The sequence below is a fragment of the Musca domestica genome, unplaced genomic scaffold (assembly GCF_030504385.1).
Source record: "Musca domestica strain aabys unplaced genomic scaffold, Musca_domestica.polishedcontigs.V.1.1 2, whole genome shotgun sequence".
Taxonomy (NCBI): domain Eukaryota; kingdom Metazoa; phylum Arthropoda; class Insecta; order Diptera; family Muscidae; genus Musca; species Musca domestica.
In genome coordinates, this window is record NW_026712249.1 from 16,775,415 (window position 1) to 16,799,105 (window position 23,691).

Consider the following 23,691-nt stretch of genomic DNA (forward strand, 5'->3'; position numbering starts at 1 on the left):
CCTAAAGTTTATAATCGTAAAATTAAAAATCAATTACAAAAATTCGATTTTGAGATTTTACCTCTGGCCTCTACTTCCACCAAAAGTGGAAAAATTCAATCGATCGATAATCTATTTAAATTGCATTCATTCTGAACTATATTTGAATTCTTGCTTTGCAATGTCTTTTGGGTATTTCAAAATATTAAATTAATTCATTTTTTATTTTCCCCCCTTTCCAGATGATTTTGATAAATACGCTCGTGACAAAGCTGAATACAAGTCACTGTACAAAAAACACGATCACATTCGGAGGAAATTGACGAGTAAATAAATGACCGCAACAATCAAAGGAAATGCTTGTTAAAGGAAATACTTGAAATTTGTAATGCTGGCACACCGCAAAACTTGACGACGATATCTGGCCTTCGTTAGGTTTTAGTATTTCTTTAATAAAACAAGAAAATATATAAAACATATAAATTATAAGATATTTCATACAAAATTTTCAAAAAACATGACGAAAACACAAAACATTTTTTCAAAAAGAATATGAAAACATAAATCAAAATACAAAATGCTCTTCACAAAATACAGGAATGGATTTAAAAATAAATAATTTTTTTTGTTTAAATTTAAATATGGATTATAATTGTAATTTTTTTGAAAAAAAAAAAAATTATAGACAAATGTCAATTGAGAAAATATATTGGGTTGTAAACAAACTATGACATTGGAGAGTGTTTCCGGCGCTTTATTAAATTTAAATCAATTATAATATAGTATTTTAATGCGTTAAAACATAAATCATTTTATCTTTATAATAAAACAAAACTAAAATTAGCTTTTAAATGGCTTTGTATTCTTTTACTTCATTGTGATTTAAATAATGCCCATTATATAAATTAGAAAAAAAACAAAGAGATTTGTTTTTTTTTTTATTATTTCTAGATATTAAATTATTTTAGAAAGTAAAGTCCCTTTATATGAATATAATCTCAAAACCAAATGCCAATGGGCATTCCAAAAAAATAAAGAACATTAAGAAAATACCAATTTTTTTCATGACATTTAAGTCATTCATTAAATGAAAATTTAAAATAAAAAAATACTTTATTATTGCCTTGATATTAAAAAAAAAAATATATATATATAAAGAATTTATGTTTTGTTAAAATAATTTTGTTTTTGGTCATGTTTTCTATTTTTTTATTATTAAACTTTAACACCTCATAAATGATTGTTCCTAAGTTATTACATCTCTGCAATTGAAAAAAAAATAATTCTCAATAATTTGTTTGAATTTCTTTCAAAAACAAACCCCCTCCAACTTTGCTTTCTTTTGTACTTAAATTGAATACTCCAATTACAATGAAACAATCGTTTAATATATATACCCACTCAAATATATATATGCCTTCCTTATGCATTAGTGAGCACTTAAAACTTTCCATCTTGAAATAATTGAAAGTATAAAGAAAGTACGATAGAAAGCTTCATAGCAATTGCCTCTATAGCAGCGACTACACAACTCATACATGTTTACTCTTAAGAATGCTAGGTTAAAAGAAATTTGATGAAATATATATTATGTATGTATAAACATTCTATTGTACATTTAGGAAGTAAAACAAAAAACTTGTTTCCTTTTTTATTTTCAACGGTGTCCAAGGTAAATATGATTTGGAAAGGATGAAGTTCGGGTGGCAAAATAAAGGATTTTTTTTTTAAATACATAATTCTTCATAAGGCCCTGGTTCCAGTGTTTGACGGTCAAGTGTGCAATCGAATAGCAAAGTTATTAACATTTAGTACATATATGCAAATCAATCTACATCTCTTCATCCTAGACACAAACAGTGACTCAAAATTAGTACCATTAAGTACTTTTCGAACAATTGCAAAACCATCACTAAATGCCAACAGAGACCGCAATATCAATGGCTCGATTATGCATTGCCACCAAACTTGGGTTGCGTTATCAGTTGTCAGCGCGACTGAAATAAATTGTTGTATTATAGAAGGCAACCCAATTGAGTTGTCGATAAACATGCTATCGATCAGTGTATTTTCCATCTTGTGAACTCTAAACTTCAAAAATGTCAATAAATTCGAAATAACAAAACACAATTTAAACAATAAAAGAATTTTAAAATGATAAGTTCAATGGAATTATTTTATGGTGAAGAAGAAAATGTTCAGGACGTTGCATCTATTCGACGAAGCTTGAGAGATAATTCAAATCCGTTGGAATTTGTAATTCATTTCTTTCCTTCAATAAATTATTGTTTGCCTTTAAAATTTCATTTTGTTCTTTCGCTTCCTTTTCAAGTTTTGCTATGGTCAACAAAAGTTCATTTTGTGTGGATGTTTGCTCCCTAAGGATACTTATTTTGCTGTACTCCCTTCTTACAGTTCGTCGCGGAGTGGGACGAACATTCTCCATTTGGGTAGCAGCTTCTTCTTGCTCCACCTTAACATTTGACACTATTTCTATCCCATCTTCATCCCATGTCTCCATTATTCCATAAATGGCACCTGCAGGATCTGTTACTAAATTTATTTGAAGTAGATCTGCTGCTGTTGAGCACAACGGCGATAGACGCACTTCTTGTGATGGACCACCACCTGTGGCGTTAAGATTTCTTTTATTTTGCGACATTTTCTTTTTAAGCTTAGCTTTAAATTGGATCCATACTCTCTGCCATTCTTCTGGTGCCCTTGTTGGTGGACCATGACTGTTAAGGTTGTCGGAAATTTTCTCCCACGCTTCATTTGCAGTGGCTTTGGTTTCACCAAAGACACGGATTCCTCGAGCTAAGTTTGGATTAGCACCCATTTTTTCTATAAGTATTTCGAACTGATGTTTTGTTGTTACTTTTTTATTTTACTTTTAGTGAAGGTAAAAAATCAATAATTAAATAATAAAAAATAATTTCTTCTTTGAAAACGTTCACTGCAACTGCAAATAGATGGTCGCTCAAATATGGCCGCTGTAGCAACTGAAATTCGCAACTTCAGTTGAAAGTTGCCATACATAATGCAATTTTCGCTACTGGCAACGCCACTCAACGATAGTTGTTATCGATAATCGGGCCACAAATTTCAGCTCTTAAACCAAATTTAGTACCATTTAGTACAATTATATTAGCTCCTCTCAAGTACAGACACCAACAGTAACATCTATATCAATTTTCACGGTCTCAGCTTTATAACTACACGCAATACGAAATTTATCTAAACCCAGCTCTTTCTCTCAATCGTAGACACCCACAGTGACATCCAAATCGAATTTCACGGTTTTAGATCTATCCGTTCATCCAATACCAAATATTGTACCAATCTGTACTTTTCGTACAATTAAAGAACACATTTCCGAAGCCATCTCTAGGATACACACGGACAGCTACCCAAAATCAAATTTCAGATTTCAAGGACAATCTGATGACCCAATGCCAAATGGTACCAAATATAGTACTATTTAGAAATTTTGGTGCACTTGTAGTACGTATTTTAAAAATCACCTCCATATCTTAACGACAGACATTAACAGTGACATCTATATCAAATTTCTGCTGTATCCCATCAACCAATAACAAATTTAGTACTATTTAGAACTATATTTTTGTACAAATATAGGATGAACCTCGAAACCACCGCCAAATCTCAACGTCAGATACTAAACAGTTATTTAAATATAAAATTTCAGAGTTTTATTTCTACCCCTTCAACAAAATTAAATTTAGTACCATTTAGTATTTTTCGTACAAGTATACGACGCATTTTCGAAACCACCGCCAAATTTCAATTCCAAATACCAACAAAGAACTCAATATACAATTTGAGCATTCTAGCCCTATCCCTTCACCTAATATCAAATTTAGTACTATTCGTACAATTATAGTACCCAATCACAGACACCCACAGTCACATCCATATCAAATTTCATCTGCATTCCGCATTTTTCAAATTTAGTACTTTTGTGTGGGATGAACTTGGGAAACCATTATATCAAATTTCAGATTTCAAGCCCCATCTGGTCATCCAATACCAAATTATACCAAATATTGTACTATTTAGTACTTTTCGTGCACTTGTAGTACTCATTTCTAAAACCACCTCTTTATCACAAACTTACCATCAACAGTGACTCCAATGCTACTTTTATCAGCTCACTCTAAATCATATTGTTCCAAATTTAGTACCATTTAGTACAGTTCGCACACTTAGTACACATTTCCAAAACCACCTTCATATATCAAATTTACTTTTTAACCTAGATTCTTATTCAAGATTCAAGTTTTTTAGCTCTAAGCGTTCAGATACTACCAAATGGTACCATTTTAGAGGCGTAGTACCATTATAGTACTTTTCGTAACCTTAAAGTAACCTTAAATTTCCAAAAACCTGTTGGTAGCAATGTCATAATGAAGTTTTGTTCTATGGAATCATGTGCCATATGAACATGGTATAAGGCATTGCCATCACTGGAAAGTATTGTTTTTCACATTGAAAACTGTTGCCAACTTTTCGGCGCACAATTTTAGCTTTCTCCACACTTTCTGTTGAAACTTTTATACCCTATACCACAAGGTGGTCGGGGTATTATGTCTTTGTACATTTGTTTGTAACAGGCAAAAGGAAACGAGATAGACCCATAGTTCATTTTGATGATCTGCATAGAATCACATTCTGAGTCGTTTTATGCATCTCCGTCCGTCCGTCTGTCTGTCTATGTATTTTTGTAAACAAAGTACAGTTTGTTTACAATGTTTATCCATATGAAATTTTGCACAAATCATTTGTTTGGTCCAAGGACAAACCCTACTGAAATTGGAGATAATCGGTAAAAATGTAGATATAGCACCCATATATATGTTCGTACGATTTGCTTTTTATTGTGCACCAAACGTGTAATATCAGTCCGAATATTATGGAATTTTGCACATATAACCAAATTAGACCTGAAAATAAGTACGCCAAATTTGATCGAAATCGGTTCAGATATAGCTATAGCTCCCATATATATTTTTTATCCGATTTGTTATTTTTGTCCTCCGCAGCCGTAATATGTACTCGGTAACAACAATATTTGGGGAAATATATCAACTGCAGCTAGGAAAAACATTTGCTAAATTTTGTCGAGATCGGTTCAGATTTGGATATAGCTCCCATATATAACTTCGTCCGATTTACCTTTGATTTGCACCAAACGTCTAATATTTGCCCAAATGGCACTTACGGCACTTACGACCGAATTGAGTCTAGAAGTATGTATGTCAAATTTGGTAAAGATCGGTTCAGATATAGCTATAGCTCCCATATATTGTGTTCATCCGATTTGTTATATTTGTTACCCACAGCCGTAATATGTACTCCGTAACAACAATATTTTGGGGAAATATAGCAAATACATCTCAGAAATATCTTTACCAAATTTTATCGAGATCGGTCCAGATTTGGATATAGCTCCCATATATAACTTCGTCCGATTTACCTTTTATTGTGCACCAAACGTCTAATATTTGTCCAAATGGTATGGAATTTGGCACTTACGACCGAATTGAGTCTATAAGCTAAAATTTGGTGAAGATCGGTTCAGATATACCTATAGCTCCCATATATACTTTTCACCCGATTTGTCATATTTGTTACCCACAGCCGTAATATGCTCTCCGTAACAACGATATTCAGGGAAATTAATCAAATACAGCTCAGAAATATCTTTGCCAAATTTTATAGAGATCGGTTCAGATTTGGATATAGCTCCCATATATAACTTCGTCCGATTTTCTTTTTATTGTGCACCAAACGTCTAATATTTGTCCAAATGGAATGGAATTTGACACTTACGACCGAATTGAGTCTAGAAGCTAGTATGTCAAATTTGGTAAAGATCGGTTCAGATATACCTATAGCTCCCATATATACTGTTCATCCGATTTGTTATATTTGTTACCCACAGCCGTAATATGTACTCCGTAACAACAACATTTTGGGGAAATATAGCAAATACATCTCAGAAATATCTTTGCCAAATTTTATCGAGATCGGTTCCGATATGGATGTAGCTCCCATATATAACTTCGTCCGATTTACCTTTGATTGTGCACCAAACGTCTAATATTTGTCCAAATGGGGTGGAATTTGGCACTTACGACCGAATTGAGTCTATAAGCTAAAATTTGGTGAAGATCGGTTCAGATATACCTATAGCTCCCATATATACTTTTCACCCGATTTGTCATATTTGTTACCCACAGCCGTAATATGCTCTCCGTAACAACGATATTCAGGGAAATTAATCAAATACATCTCAGAAATATCTTTGCTAAATTTTATCGAGATCGGTTCAGATTTGGCTATAGCTCCCATATATAACTTCGTCCAATTTTCTTTTTATTGTGCACCAAACGTCTAATATTTGTCCAAATCGGATGGAATTTGGCACTTACGACCGAATTCAGTCTAGAAGTTAGTATGTCAAATTTGGTAAAGATCGGTTCAGATATACCTATAGCTCCCATATATACTGTTCATCCGATTTGTTATATTTGTTACCCACAGCCGTAATATGTACTCCGTAACAACAATATTTTGGGGAAATATAGCAAATACATCTCAGAAATATCTTTGCCAAATTTTATCGAGATCGGTTCCGATATGGATGTAGCTCCCATATATAACTTCGTCCGATTTACCTTTTATTGTGCACCAAACGTCTAATATTTGTCCAAATGGGGTGGAATACATCTCAGAAATATCTTTGCCAGATTTTATCGAGATCGGTTCCGATTTGGCTATAGCTCCCATATATATATTTATCCGATTTCAAAGTAATTGTGCATCAAATGGCCAATACAAGTCCGAATTTAAAAGATAGAAATGCTTCGGTATATTTAGTCTTTTGAACTTTAACCCTCAATGTCAATTACGGTCATTGACATTTGTTTCGTGCGAACCCTCCAGTCAATGGTCGCAAATGAAAATGAATGGCTAAATTAAAAAAATGAAACTGCAGTGGAACAATGACATTTAAACACTTGCCCACTCGGGGCGTATGAGTGTTGGCATCAATTATACAACCCATGGGTTATCATGGTGGTTGGCGTATAAATATGTCGTTCTCCATTTAAACCAGCGCGATTAAGTTATTCACCCAACTAAATCCAATTTATTATTATTTCGAAAACATTTTAATAATTTTCTTTAATTTAGTTGATGCCCAATGTCCGAGAATAGAAAAATGAAAGCAAAAACAAAAAAAACTGCAATGCAATGTTGTCAAACGGCTTGGAAATTTCTATCACGGCATGGGGTAATTTTTTAATCAAGGTCAAGTCATAGATATGGTATTATGGGGTCATATACGCAGATGTATAGGAAACATACACATATGCGAGAAAGTAAGGAACAGTAAAATGCGATTTTTAAGATTTTCGTTATATTTTGAGGTAATATGAGGAGGTGGTGGATGAAGTTGAGGCTTAACTTTTGCTCCATGATTTAGAAGTTAAAACTAATTTTCGAATCATAATTTTCCTTAAGCTCCTCTTAAATAAGTTTTCCACAATAGAATTGCTGGTCTTTAAAATCGGATATATTTCCATAACTTTTCATCTCAACCTCAATCGGTTCTTTTTAGCTTTGTTCAATTGTATTAACACCCGAATAGGAAACGACAACAACAATTTATAAATAAATTCGCATGTCTTTGTTTGCGCTTGTATGTAATCGGGCGTTTGGAGATAATATCGTGTTTAAAATTAAATCAATTTAAAAAAAAAAATTGCGGATCTAAAACAATGCATGGAGAACTGGAACAGTGGGGAATATTTTCTTTTCGAAATGCAAAATTGGAATTGGAGAATCAAAACCCAGACAAAACAGCTAATGCTAGAATCTTGAAATTTTGCACGAGGTTTAGTCTTGCTAGGGATGAGGCTGAGTTTTTGGAAAATCGTACTAAATTAATACGAAATAGTAAAGAAAGTCGTGCGGGACCGACTTTATGATACCCTACACCTTGAAATTTTTCACGAGGGTCAGTCTTGCTGGTGATGAGGCTGAGCTTTTGGAAAATCGTACTAAATTAATACGAACCAGTAAAGAAAGTCGTGCGGGGCGACTTTATGATACCCTACACCACTTTGCGAAATTTAGTAGAGCTCCGCATAACAATTAAAAGTTTTTATGGGAGAATTCAATCATACTCCTCGCTATGATTATAATTATAATTTAAAGTTCAAAGGACTGAATATGCCGAAGCATTTGTATCTCTTAAATTCGGACTTTTATTGCCCATTTGAAATCGGATAAAGATATATATGGGAGCTATATCCAAATCTGAACCGATCACGATAACATTTAGCAAAGATATTTCTGAGCTGTATTTGATATATTTCCCTATATATCGTTGTTACGCGGAGGCATATTACGGCTGTGGGTAACAAATATAAAAAATCGGATGAACAATATATATGGGAGCTATAGCTATATCTGAACCGATCTTCAACAAATTTGACATACTAGCTTCTAGCCTCAATTCGGTCGTAAGTGCCAAATTCCATCCGATTTGGACAAATATTAGATGTTTGGTGCACAATAAAAAGTAAATCGGACGAAGTTATATATGGGAGCTATATCCAAATCTGAACCGATTTCGATAAAATTTGGCAAAGATATTTCTGAGCTGCATTTGCTATATTTCCCCATATATTCTTGTTACGGTGTGCATATTACGGCTGCGTGGGACAAAAATAATAAATCGGATGAAAAATATATATGCGGGAGCTATAGCTATATCTGAACCGATTTCGATCAAATTTGGCATACTTATTTTCAGGCCTAATTTGCTTGTATGTGTAAAATTCCATACTATTCGGGCTGATATTACACGTTTGGTGCATAATAAAAGGCAAATTGGACGAAGATATATATGGGAGCTATATCTAATTTCTTTACCGATTATCTCCAATTTCAATAGGGTTCGTCCTTGGGCCAAACAAATGTTGTTTGGAAAATTTCATCTTAATCGGATAATAAATGCGACCTGCATTTCGTTCACAAGAATACATGGACAGACGGACGGACGGACATGCATAAATCGACTCAGAATGTGATTCTATGCAGATCATCAAAAGGAACTATGGATCTATCTCGATTCCTTTTGCCTGTTACAAACAAATGCACAAAGATATTTTACCCTGACCACCTTGTGATGTAGGGTATAATAAAAATTGCGGATCTAAAACAATGCATGCAGAATGAGAACAGTGGGGAATATTTTCGTTTCGAAATGCCAAATTTGAAGTGGAGAATAAAAGCCCAGAAAAAAACAGCTGAAGCTAAATTCTTGAAATTTAGCACGAGGGTCAGTCTTGGTGCGTAGGCGTGTGCCAATTTTGAGTTTTTGGAAAATCGTACTAAAAAGGTACGAAAAATACTAAAATGTACCAGAAATGAATACTTTGCAGTTTGAAATTTGAAATTTGGAATGAGTGTTACTGATGGAGTGCAGGATAGATATATAAAACGGGTTTTGGAAATTCTAATTTTAATGTTACGAAAAGTTCTAAAATGGTGCTAAACTTTCAAAATGGTATCATGTTCATTTATGTGAACGGAAAAAAAAACTTGAAAATTGGTAAGAGAATCAAGAATCAATTTGTACTTATGTGTACTAAATTTTTTACAATTTGGATTTGGGTGAACCGATAGGGGTGGAATTCTGAAATTGTTAAAAAGGACTTCTATAAAATTGTATGATGCAGAATGTTATGGAAATGTTGTACTTATGTGTACTAAATTGTACTAAGTTTGGTACAAATTGTAATTGTAGTGAATCCTAAAGAGGCGGAATTCTGAAATTTCAAAATAAGATTTCTACAGGATTGTATGATTGAGATATGGAGGTAGTTTTGGAAATTTGGAATGAGAGTCACTGATGGAGTGCAGGATAGATGCACCCAAGGGTTATTGGAAATACGAACATTAAATTTAGGAGAAGTCCAAAAATGGTACCAAACTTCTAAAATGGTACAATTTGGTATTATGAAATTTGGTATGAAAATCAAGGTTGTAAAGCAAGTTTGATATATGAAAGTGGTTTTGGAAATGTGTACTAAGTGTGCAAACTGTTTATAGAGAAGAGATGAAACTGGTATTTTGAAATTTTAGTATTGGGGTCCCAGTTGGTGGTAGGTTTGTGATTAATGAGGTGATTTTGGAAACGTACTAAATTTGGTACAATTTGGTATTGGTAGTGATATATAGATAGTGCTTGAAATCTGAAATTTGGTTTATGGTCGCTGTTCATGTGTAGCCATATAGAGGTGGTTTCGGAAATGTGTACCCTAATTGTGCGAAAAGTGCTAACTAGTACTAAATTTGGTATTGAATGACGGGAATTGTGTGAACAGATAGTGCTTGAAATTTGGCTTTGGGTCGCTGTTCTTGTGTAGCCTAGACATATGGAAATGGTTTCGATATTGTGTACTATAATTGTACGAAAAGTACTAAATGGTACTAAGTTTTATATTGGTTGAAGAGATATAACTGAAATTCCGAAATTTAATGTAGAAGTCACTGTGGTTAGGAGATGGAGGTGGTTTTAGATATGCGTACTAAATAGTACTACATTTGGTATTGGGTGAAGGAATAGAGCTGAAATCCTGTACTAAACGGTACTAAATTTGGAATTGGGGAAGGTATACAGTTGGAATCCTGAAATTTGATATTCATATTTGATATTGGTATCTGATATTAAAATTCGGCATTGGTTTGGAAACGAGTCCTAATTCCTACGAAATCGTACTAAATTTGGTATTGGCTGAAGGTAGAGAGGAGGTTTAGTATATAAATACTATAATTGTACCAAATGGTACTAAATTTAGTAATGGCGGAATTTAAGGATCTGAAATCCAAAATTTGATGTTGATGTCTCTATGGGTAACTGGTGGCGAATACTATAAAAGTACTAAATAGTACTAATTTTGGACCACTTTTGGTGTCTAATATATGGAGAGATGATTATTTTGGATATGCGTACTAAATTTGGTACTAGGTGAAGGATTAGAGCTACAATTCTAAAAATTGATATAGAGGTCACAGTTGATTTCTATGTTTCACATATGAAGGCGTTGGAACAGTTTTGGACAGAATGATTGGATGTGGGTCCATTGTGCAATGGTTCTAATAATATCCTCATCAATAAACTTCAAAATGAAAGATTTGGAAGCCTTTTTGGTGTAAAATGGAAAAGTTTTCCTATTATCACCTATTTACTTATTGATTAATAAATAACAGAAAATCAATATTCCATTATTTTCAAATACTAAATTTGTTTAAAATGTTCAAACATGCCCCACGTGATCTTCCAGTGTTCAGTGGCGTGATCCCGACGACTCATCCTATCCATAAAAATGTGGATTACCTATCATAACTATGATGATGATAATGATGACGATTGTTATGATGTTTATGACACCCTCTCTGGTTATGTGTGTTTATGTGTGCATGTTTGTTTGGGCACTTAGAACGAATCAATTCCCATGACACAATCGAGTCAAATAAATAGTTATGTAATGTCATAGGGTATGCCACGGTGTGTTCACCCCCAAATCATGTAAATCAAAATACACTCAAAAGAAAATTTTAGTAGGAATAAGAGACAAGAATAACTAATTAATACCAAAAATTGAGATTATTTAAGAAAATTATTACAATAAAACAAAGTTGGGAATTTCTAAAAGAATCTTTCTTAAGAAATCGGATGATACAAATGGTGAAATTTCAAAAAAAAAAAAAAAAATAAAAAATCTCAATGACAAAAATAGTGGAATTTTGAGACTATTTCAGTTTTTTACGGATACAATGACCAATAATCGTGGGAATTTTTATGAAGGACATAATGACTAATAATTTATACACATTTTTTTTTTTTGAGAACCCAATGACTAATATATATAGCTTATTGGTGTAATTTGTAAGTGTTTTTAAGGACTAAATGACCAACGATCGTGAATTTTTATACCCCTCTGTGGTAAGGGTATAATGTCTTTGGGCATTAGTTTGTAACATGGAGAAGGAAGCGAGATGGACCCATAGTTCCTTTTGATGATCTCCATAGAATCACATTCTGGGTCGATTTATGCATGTCCGTCTGTCCATGTAAATTTGTAAACAAAGTACAGGTCACATTTATTGTCCGATCGAGATGAAATATTTTGGATGACAAGGGGTTTTTTTAAGGACTCAATGATCCACAATTGTCTTTTTTAAGGACGTGGACTTTTAGATTTTTTTTTAAAGCAGCCAATAATCAAAAATCTTGTTATTTTTTTAAGGATCCAAAAACAATCCAATAATTGTGTATTTTAGGAACTTTTAGAAAAAGGATCCATTGATTGTAGATTTTTAGGAATATTTTTTACCATTTATCATGGAATTTGAGGAGTTTTTAAAGAACCCTGAATTTTGTAAGGAAATGTTCTAAACGAAGAAATAGGTAAATATTGTATAATTTTCAAGATTTTTTTTTTGTAGAAACAGTGGCTAAAATAGTGGAGTTTTAAGAATAATAACTTTTAAGATTATTTTTAAAGGACCCTGAATTACGCAAGGAAAGGTTAAAAAGGATCCAATAATTAGAAATTGTATAATTTGCAAAAAAAAAAACAAAAAAAAATTGGGAAAACTTTGACCAAAATTGTGGAATTTTAAGGATTTTTTAGAGGACCCAAATGACCAATAATGGGGTTAATCGATAATCGTGTTAAAGAATTGTTTAAATGATTCTGTAAAAAAGTCATTTTAAAAGGATTTAAAGACCAGTGACCGTGGATTTTTAGAGACCCATTGATCAATAATTGTAGATTTTTATACCCTCAGCCAAATGACCAGAGAGGGTATATATTATTTAATACGGCCAAAACGTGTCTCATAGAAATAACGGTTTTAAACCCTAGGTCTCTTTGGACCAAGTTCGTTTCAGGACATTTGGAGTCGATCTAGCGATGTCTATTCGTCCGTCCGTTTATATGTCTGTCTGTCTGGCTGGTGCGCACGATAACTCTCGAAGGGAGTACCCGATTTGGTCCAAACTTGGTACATCGTAATATTTTTGTCAAACTTAGATCGAGTTCGGAGATGGGCAAAATAGGTTCACTCCTTCCAGTACCTGCCCACAAAAGGTCGAAATTTTTAAAAAAAATAAATTTTCTGCGCCGAAAGAGAAAGGATAATCCGATTTTGCTCAAACTTAAACGAATCGTAATATTTTCATTAGTGGTAGAACAGGTGCGAAAATGTACAATATCGGTCCATTCCATCAAGTGCCTCCCCCACAAAGGGTAACAATTTTGAATAATTGTAACTCTTACAAAATGTGATGTAAGAATCCAATTGTCTTCAAATTTCTCACATCCCAATATTTTCATTAACCCAAGAACTGGTGTAAAGATCGAATATATCGGTCCACTCCTTCTGGTACCTCCCTCACAAAAGGTCGAAATTTTGAATATCCATTAAGCTCATAAAACGCGAAATTAACATTGGATTCCATTTAGATTTGACACATCTGAATATTTCTATCAACACAGGATCTGTTACAAAAACGGTAGAGATCGGACAATTTCTTCTGGTACCTCCCCGGCAGGGGATCAAAGTTTTGAATAACCAAAAGATCATAAAATCCGAAATAGACATCAGGTTATCTTTATATTTCACACATTCCATTATTTCTGCTAACACAAAATCTATTGTGAAGTTCGGTCCACACCTTCTGGCACCTCCCCCAAAAAGGGTCAACATTTTGAATATCCGTGAAGTTCTCAAAACACGAAATTAACATCCGCTTTCATTCAGACTTGGTACGTCTCAATATTTCTATCAACACAAAGTCTGTTATAAAGATGGTAGAGATCGGACCATTTCTTCCGGCACATCCTCCACATAGGGTTAATAATTTTGAAGAACAAAACGCTCAAAGAAGGCGAAATAAGCATCTAAATCTCTTCAATTATCACACAGACAAACATTTTTGCAAACACAGGATATGTTATGAAAATGATTTATATCTGTGAATCCCGTTCTGGTACCGCAACCACAAAGGGTCACAATTTTTATACCCTACACCACAAGGTGGTCAGGGTATTATGTCTTTGTGCATTTGTTTGTAACAGGCAGAAGGAAACGAGATAGACCCATAGTTCCTTTTGATGATCTGCATAGAATCACATTCTGAGTCGATTTATGCATGTCCGTCCGTCCGTCCGTCTGTCCATGTATTTTTGTAAACAAAGTACAGGTCGCATTTATTGCCCGATCCAGATGAAATTTTGCAAAGATCTTTTGTTTGGCCCAAGGACGAACCCTATTGAAATTGGAGATAATCGGTCAAAATTTAGATATAGCTCCCATATATATCTTCGTCTGATTTGCCTTTTATTGTGCACCAAACGTGTAATATCAGCCCAAATTGTATGGAATTTTGCATATGCACCCAAATTAGGCCTGAAAATATGTATGCCAAATTTGATCGAAATCGGTTCAGATATAGCTATATATATATTGTTCATCCGATTTGTTATTTTTGTCCACCGCCGCCGTAATGTGCACTATGCAACAACAATATTTGGGGAAATATATCAAATACAGCTCACAAATACATTTGCTAAATTTTATCGAGATCGGTTCAGATTTAGATATAGCTCCCATATATAACTTCGTCCGATTTACCATTTATTGTGCACCAAACGTCTAATATTTGTCCAAATGGGATGGAATTTGGCACTTACGACCGAATTGAGTCTAGAAGCTAGTATGTCAAATTTGGAGAAGATCGGTTCAGATATAGCTATAGCTTCCATATATATTATTCATCCGATTTGTTATATTTGTTACCCACAACCGTAATATGCACTCCGTAACAACGATATTCAGGGAAATATATCAAATACAGCTCAGAAATATCTTTGCCAAATTTTATCGAGATCGGTTCAGATTTGGATATAGCTCCCAAATATATATCTTTATCCGATTTCAATTTAATTGTGCACCAAATGGGCAATACAATTTCGAATTTAAAAGATACAAATGCTTCGGCATATTTAGTCCTTTGAATTTTAAATTATAATTATAATCATAGCGTGTATGATTGAATTCTCCCATAAAAACTTTTAATTGTTATGTGGAGCTCTACTAAATTAGCAAAGTGGTGTAGGGTATCATAAAGTGGGTCCCGCCCGACTTTAGGACTTTCTTTGCTGGTTTTACTTTTGGCATGTAGGAAAAATATATTTTTCAAAGGTCCAAAAGAATTATAAGGAATATTTTTCAAAGGTTCCTATGACCAGTAACCAAGGTATTTTAAGGATATAATTTAGCAGCCTATTGGATTTTTTAAAATTTTTTTTCAAGGAATATTAAATCAAAATTCTTGGTTTTTAAGAATATTTTTTAAAAGCCCCAAAAAAAAGGTTTTTTGGAAATATTTTTAAACCAAGGATCGTAGGTTTTTGACAATTGTTTAATTGTTTTTTTTTTTAGAAACCCAAAGGAAACCCAAACCCAAAGAAATAAATCAAAAACCATTATTGAGCAAAGAAAAATAATCGTAAATTAAAAAAAAAGTAGTCAATGACCAATAATTGAAGACATTGTATACCCTCAGAGGGTATATATCATATATATACCAGTCTCCTCCATCAAGTACCTCCCCCACAAATGGTCAACATTTTGAATGATTGTAACTCTTATAAAATGCGATGTAAGTGTCCGATTGTCTTCAAATTACATACATCACAACATTTTCTTAACCCAAGGTCTGATGTCAAAATGGAATATATCGGCCCACTTATTCTGGTACCTCCCCACAATGGGTCAAAATTTTGAGAGACCATGAAGCTCATAAAAAGCGAAATTAACATTCGATTCCATTCCAAACTTGGTACATCTCAATATTTCCATCAACACAGAATCTGTTACAAAAATGGTAGAGATAGGAACATTTCTTTTGGCACATCCACTACATAGGGTTCATGATTTTGAAAAACAAAACGCTCAAAGAAAGCGAAATAAGCAAAAAAATCTCTTCAGATTTCACACACACACAAACATTTTTGTCATAGCAAAGTTTGTTGTGAAGATGATAAATATCTGCCAACCCCTTCCTGTACCTCACTCACAAAGGGTCACAATTTTCAATATTTGTAGCTGTCATAACTTGCGAAACAAGTCAGCGATATTTTACAACTTGCAATGTCTAAATATTTCTCTCAGCCAGAAAACTGAGGTGAATACGGAATTGATCGGAATTTTTAATTTCGCATAAAATTGAATATAAATGTTCGATTTTCTTGTAATTTTCCCCATCCCAATATTTTTATCTGTATTAGGTGAAAATGGAATACTTGGGTCAAATATATCTGGTACATCACGCACATTTTAAGATTTTCTAAAAATTATCTCATATCTCATATAAAGTGAAGGAAGTAGTCGGTATAGTCCAAACCTGGCACGCCACAATATTTATATCATATTTATGTAGGACCGATACGAAATGGACAATATTAGCCCATTCCTTCGGAACCAACTCCACAGAGGTTCAATAATTTGAATAACCATAACAGAAGTCAGAATATATTTAAATAATCGAACATTGGCTGAGGGCACACATCTGTCTGGAAAACCGACTGATGCCTTTAATTTTGTGGAATTTTGTCTATGCAGGTCCAGGTCTTCGTATAGCCCCCATATAACGGCACCTCCCAAAATTCGGTATTTTGATGATTTTATCGACATTATTAACCGGAATTGTTTAAAATGTGGTATTTGAAGTTCCTAATGGAATCTACAGACTATGTCAGAAAATTGTCTGTGCCGGTCCACGTCTTGGTATAGCCCCATTATAACGGTACCTCCCAATATTCGGTATTTTGATGATTTTAGCGCCATTATTCACCGGAATGAAATTAAGTATTTAGAGTTCGAAATGGGAACTACAGTCTGTGATTGAAAATTTCCAAATGTTCGAAATGGTACAATGGTATTCAAAGTTCGTCCCGACCGAACCTACTGCTTTTTATCTTGTTTTTTTTTTAATTATTAATGAATATTTTTCAATGGATCCAGTGACAAATAATCGTGGATCTCTAGGAATTTTTTAAGATTATTTTCAAAAAAACATTAAAATTTTATGTATTCCAGAATTTTTTATCTGAGTGTCATTATTATCTCAACTCGAAAGTAGATTTTGCAAATAGGATTGACAACAGCATTTTCCAACCCAAAATTGAAATGATTTAAACAATTGCCACAAATCAACAGGTTTGACCTAAACAAACATTGAGAGCGACCATGTTCAAAGCAATGATCGTTCCAACCACCTCTCCTCCTCCACACACACTTAAACATTTCCCCTCTCCCATTGCAATTACCACCACCTTATCATGACTCTGGGAGATTAACAAGAAAAGTGCACCCGCATTATTTTCAACAAAATTATGACACAAACAAAAATATTAAATTCTATTCTGGCTCAGCAGCAACAACAACAAAGAAATCTGCACAAATCAAACACTAAAAATTATCTCAAATACCCCTTAGTGACAGAGATTGGTTAGGTTGGGATAGGGTATTCGGACAACATTGTTTAACCCAATTACTATGTTTTTCCTACAGTAAGCGTTGTTTATTTGCTATACCGCGAGAATGCTGATACAACAATAATAACAACACAAAGAGATTTAAATATTTTTTTTTTGGTTTTGTTATTGTTTTCATTGCAATGTGTAATTGTAAAGAGCACGCAATGGAATTATGTCGAATTAGCTAAGCCATGGATGAGGGGTCAATATGTGCTGAGGGGCGACCGAGGGGAAGACATATTTATTAGATTTATTTGTTCGTTCATCTGTCTTAATTGACATTCGCATTAATGCGAGAACTTGACATTCAAATTTTCCGCAAAAGGGGTGAAATTCCATTGTTTAGAGGGAATTGGTTTTTTTGGTGATATGCGATTAAGGTTCGTCGACCAAATATTTAAAGAGCTGGGAAAATTGAAAACAAAAATCTTATGAAAAATGATTCTCGAAAATAAATGTTAAAAATAATTTTTTGAGAGATAATTATTATTTAAAATCCACAATTATTGACATTTGAGAAAAAAAAAAATTAAAAAAATCGAAAATTGGTTATGGGGACTTCAAAAATCAAAAAAAAAAATAACTTATGAACCCTTAAAGCAAAAAAAAAAAAAAAAAAAAAAAATTAAAAAAATTAGTCGGTTTTGCCGACAGATGCATACCCCCATGCTCCAATCTTCACCATCTTAATAACAGATCTTGTGTTGATGGAAAAATTCAGATGTACAAAATCTGAATGGAATCGGATGTTAATTTCGTGTTTTATAAGCTTCATGGACTTTCCAAAAATTTTGACCCTTTGTGGGAGAGATACCAGGAGGAGTGGCCCGATATATCCCATCTTTACAGAAGATCTTGTTTCAGTAGAAATAATGGGATGTGAAGAAATGAAGACAACTGGATGCCTATTTTGGATTTTATAATCGTTTTGATTATTCAAAACTTTGACCCTTTGTAGGGGAGGTATCAGAAAAAATGGTCCGATCTGTACCATCTTTGTAGCAGATCTTTTGTTAATGGAAATATTGAGATGTACCAAGTCTGAATGGAATCGGATGTTGATTTGGCGTTTTACAAGCTTCAGGGATATTTAAAATTTTGACCCTTTATGGTTGGAGGTACCAGAAGGTGTGGGCCGATATATCCTATCTTAACACCAGACCTTGGGTTCATAAAAATATTAGGATGTGTGACATTTGAAGACAATCAGGCTCTTACATCACATTTTATAAGAGTTATAATTATTCCAAATTTTGACCCTCTGTGGGGGGAAAGGGTACGTAATGGAATGGACCAATATTGTCCATTTTCGCACCTGACCTAGCACTGATGGAAATATTAGGATTTGCAAAGTTGGAACAAAAAATCGGATTATCCTTTCTCTTTCTGTGCAGAAAATTATTTTCCTTGAAAACTTTAACATTTTTTGGGGGAGGTACCAGAAGAAGTGGACCGATATATTCCATATGAACGCTAGACCTTTTGTTAATAAAAATATTGGAATGTGTGAAACTTGAAGACAATCAGGCTCTTACATCACATTTTATAAGGGTTATAATTATTCCAAATTATGACCCTTTGTGGAGTGTACCGATACTGTCCATTTTCCCACCTGACCTAGCACTGACAAAAAAATTGGATTTGCAAAAGTCACATAAAAACAAAAGTTCCCTTCTCTTTCTATGACGTAAATTATTTTCTGTAAAAATTTCGACCTTTTGTAGGATAGGTACCACAAGTGGTGGGCCGATATTGCCCATCTTCGAATTCGATCTAAGTTCGATAATAATATTACGATCTACCAAGTTTAGATCGAATCGGATGCTCCCTTCGAGAGTTATTGTGCGCACCAGCCAGCCAGACTGACAGAAAGACGGACGGACGGACATCGCTGGATCGACTCCAAATGTCTTGAAACGGATTTGGTCTAAACAGAAATAGCGTCTTAGTCCGTTATTCCGATGAGGCACGTTTCGGCCGTATCAAATGATATATACCCTCTCTAGCCATATGGCTGAGGGTATAAAAATCTATTCCAAAAATTCACTTTAGGTCCATTAAAAAATTCTTCTTAAAATAATTTTATCCATCATAAAAATTGCCTTTAAATCGAAGATTATTGATCACTGAGTCTTTAAAAAATGTGCAAAAAAAATTCATGGGATTTGGTCCTTGAGTTCTTTATAGAAACACCTTGAAAAAAAAAATAATAAAATTCACTAAATTCAAAAATTCAATCCACTATAAAAATTCAACAACAAAACATCCACTTTGAGTCAATTAAAAAAAATTATGTAAAATTAATTTTATCCATTATAAAAATTGCCTTCAATTCGACGGTTATTGGTCACAGAGTCCTTTAAAAAAATTTGCTAAAAATTCATGGTATTTGCTCATTAAAGAAACTCCCTGAAAATCCACTATAATTGGCCATTGACTTCTTAAAAAATATTTCTTAAAAGATTTTTGGTCCAAGGACGTTTAAAAAAAAAACTGTTCAAAATATCCAAGATACTTTATAAAAATTACCAAATAATTCAGGATTATTGGTCATAGCTCCCTTTAAAAATGCTTTCAAAATACACAATTATTAGTCATTGGGTCCTTTAAAAAATATACTTAAAAATTCATCAATATTGGTCATTGGGTTCATTAATAAGTTTAACATTTTTTTTAAATCCACAATTATTGGTTCCTTTAAAAAATATTCGAAAACCAGTAAAGAAAGTCTTAAAGTCGGGCGGGCCGACTTTATGATACCCTACACCACTTTGCTAATTTAGTAGAGCTCCACATAAGAATTAAAAGTTTTTATGGGAGAATTCAATCATACACGCTATGATTATAATTGCAATTTATAGTTCAAAGGACTAAATATGCCGAAGCATTTGTATCTTTTAAATTCGGACTTATATTGCCCATTTGGTGCACAAGTAATTTGAAATCGGATGAAGATATATATGGGAGCTATATCCAAATCGGAACCGATCTCGATAAAATTTGGCAAAGATATTTCTGAGCTGTATTTGATATATTTCCCTGAATATCGATGTTACGGAGTGCATATTACGGTTGTGGGTAACAAATATAACAAATCGGATGAATACTATATATGGAAGCTATAGCTATATCTGAACTGATCTTCACCAAATTTTACATACTAGCTTCTAGACTCAATTCGGTCGTAAGTGCCAAATTCCATCCCATTTGTACAAATATTAGACGTTTGGTGCACAATAAAAGGTAAATCGGACGAAGTTATATATGGGAGCTACATCCAAATCTGAACCGATCTCGATAAAATTTATCAAACTTATTTCTGAGCTGTATTTGATATATTTCCCCAAATATTGTTTTTGCAGAGTGCATATTACGGCGGCGGTGGACAAAAATAACAAATCGGATGAACAATATATATGGGAGCTATAGCTATATCTGATCCAATTTCGATCAAATTCGGCACACATATTTTCAGTCCTAATTTGGGTGTATATGCAAAATTCCATACAATTCGGGCTGATATTACACGTTTGGTGCACAATAAAAGGCAAATCGGACGAACATATATATGGGAGCTATATCTAAATTTTGACCGATTATCTCCAATTTCAATAGGGTTCGTCCTTGGGCCAAACAAATGATCTGTGCAAAATTTCATCTGGATCGGGCAATAAATGCGACCTGTACTTTGTTTACAAAAATACACGGACGGACGGACGGACATGCATAAATCGACTCAGAATGTGATTCTATGCAGATCATCAAAAGGAACTATGGGTCTATCTCGTTCCCTTTTGCCTGTTACAAACAAATGCACAAAGACATAATACCCTGACCACCTTGTGGTGTAGGGTATAAAAATATTAAAATCCACTAGTATGGGTCATTGGTTCCTTTAAAAAAATGTCTAAAATTTCGCGATTATTGATTTACAAATTCCATAAAGTGCATGATTCTGGATCATTGGGTGCCCTTAAAAAATGTTCTAAAAATTCACGAATTTCGGTCAATGAATCCTTTAGAAAATATTCTTAAAAAATCCATTGCCAGTGGTCATTTAGTTCCTGAAAAAAAATTAAACTATAAGACGATTGTTTTGTTCTTAAAAATAATAATATAAACAATTAGTCTCTTTAAAAAACATTTAAAAAAATCCACTGTCATTTGGGTCAATTGTCAATTGGGTCCTTTAAACAAATCCCTTAAAAAACAAAATCCGCTGTTATTGGTCATAAAAATGCCTTAAAATCCACAAGTGTGGGTCATTGATTCCTTTAAAAAAAATATTTAAAATTCCGCGATTATTTATTTATAAAAGTTCCGAAAAAAATCTACTATTATTGTTTTGTGAGTTCTTTGAAATAAAAATCCACTATAACAAGTCATTGTTTCCTCAGAAAAATAAAATAAAATAAAAAATCTAAAAATATCCATGATTATTATCCTCTTGAAAAATTCAAAAAAATCTTTAAAATCCACAATTCATGGTCATTGAGTCCTTTAGAATTTTTTTTTCAAAATTTAATACTTTTGTGGTCCTTGGATCCTGTAATTATTGGTCATTGGGTCCTATATGTACTTGTAATAATTAACGATTGTTGGTCATTGGGCACTTGTAAAAACGTAATATTAGTTTTCATCGGGAATTAAAAAAAAAAAAAAAAACTCATTGTTAGTGGTCTTTGGATCCTTTAAACAAATATATTTAAAAGGTTCATGCTTATTGTTCTTTGGGTCCTTGACCAACTCCTTTAAAAAACATGTTAATGGGTTATTAGATCCTTTCAACTTTTTTTAAAGTAAGATTATGGGTTGCTAAAATTTATTATTTTAAATCAATCTTAATTAATTAACGAGCCATTGGAAAAGAACCCATGTATATTTGCCAAACGGGCCAAAAAAATCCAATTTGCTTCTTGAAAAAAAAAATATATTGAACATTATGAATGAATTATTGGTCATTCGATATTTTCAAAAAGTCCACTGTTATTGGCCAATTTGTTCTTCAAAATATTGATTGGTATGTTCACATTTCCGCCATCGATGACGTCATTTACACCTGAGACTGCAACGCATCTGCAATAAAAAAAAAACAACTTCAAAATATTATGACTGCAGTGTGAAGGTGAGTTAGTGGGAGAGAATATTCACCTGCAAGATGAGAACTAAAAGAATGAATTAACACCTTTCAAACTACGTTCGAAAATCTATAAATTCCCAATAACGGCAATGGAAAACCATATTCATTAAAGTTTTTTATACAAAATTATAACAACAACGGTAGTTTCAGTTAATTATTTGTGAATCTGTGAAATGGAAAATATTTTTAAAAAATACATGTAAGATTTGATCAATTTTTATTTCTAAGACAAAAAGTGTTTTGAAATATTATTGAGAACCGTATTTAAGAAACCAAAAAAAAAAAAACATTCTTGGGATTATATTGAGATTTTGAGTTTAAATAATAATATTATAAATCGTGAATTTTTAAAATTATTTTTTCAAGAACTATCTGACCAAAAATCGTGTGCGTTTATTCTTTTTTTCAATATTTTTCAATGACCAATAGGGAAATAATTGTGGATTAAAAAGTTAAAACCAATAGACTTTTAATGGTGGATTCTTCATATTTTTCACTGGTCAATAAAGAAATAATCGAGGATTTTTTTAAATAATTTTTTCAAGGAACTGTTGAACAATCGTCGTAAATATTATTTAATTTTTTTTTTTTCAATTTTCGTGATTTTTTAAGAAAAATTTTCAAGGACCACGACTTAAATAAATGTAGATTTTCAAAATTATTATTCCAAGGACCAATAGACAAATAATGGTAGATTTTTAAGGATAACTTTTCCAGACAATAGACAAAATAAACGTTAATTTTTTAAAAAAAATATATTGTTTTTCAAGGACCAAATGACCGTTAATATTGGATTGCCAAAGAATATTTTTTCAAGGACCAGAACTGGCGAATAATATTGGATTTATTAAGGAATGTTTTATCAATGATCCAATGACCAATTATCATGGATTTTTTAGGAATATTTGTTCAAAAACCCGTTCA

General features: G+C 32.9%; 2 protein-coding genes across 3 annotated transcripts in view; one reads left to right on the top strand and one right to left on the bottom strand.

Annotated features, from left to right (window-relative positions):
* Nucleotides 1–1,464, top strand: part of LOC101890953 (lysophosphatidylcholine acyltransferase) — a 42,869-nt gene extending 41,405 nt beyond the window's left edge. For both annotated transcript variants that reach the window (XM_059121894.1, XM_005186067.4), the window contains one exon: nucleotides 222–1,464. In XM_059121894.1, coding sequence (XP_058977877.1) covers nucleotides 222–313 — 92 coding nt within the window. In that variant the 3' untranslated portion in view covers nucleotides 314–1,464. The remainder of the gene's footprint in view (nucleotides 1–221) is intronic.
* Nucleotides 1,465–2,191: 727 nt separating this feature from the next.
* On the bottom strand, nucleotides 2,192–2,818 carry LOC131802162 (uncharacterized). The gene has a single exon (XM_059121700.1). It carries the CDS (start codon nucleotides 2,816–2,818, stop codon nucleotides 2,192–2,194), a length of 627 nt encoding a protein of 208 aa, XP_058977683.1.
* Between the last annotated feature and the right edge of the window lie 20,873 nt (nucleotides 2,819–23,691).

Excerpts from the sequence above, each read along its gene's own strand:
- LOC131802162 (XM_059121700.1), bottom strand. The coding sequence starts at position 2,818 with ATGGGTGCTAATCCAAACTTAGCTCGAGGAATCCGTGTCTTTGGTGAA.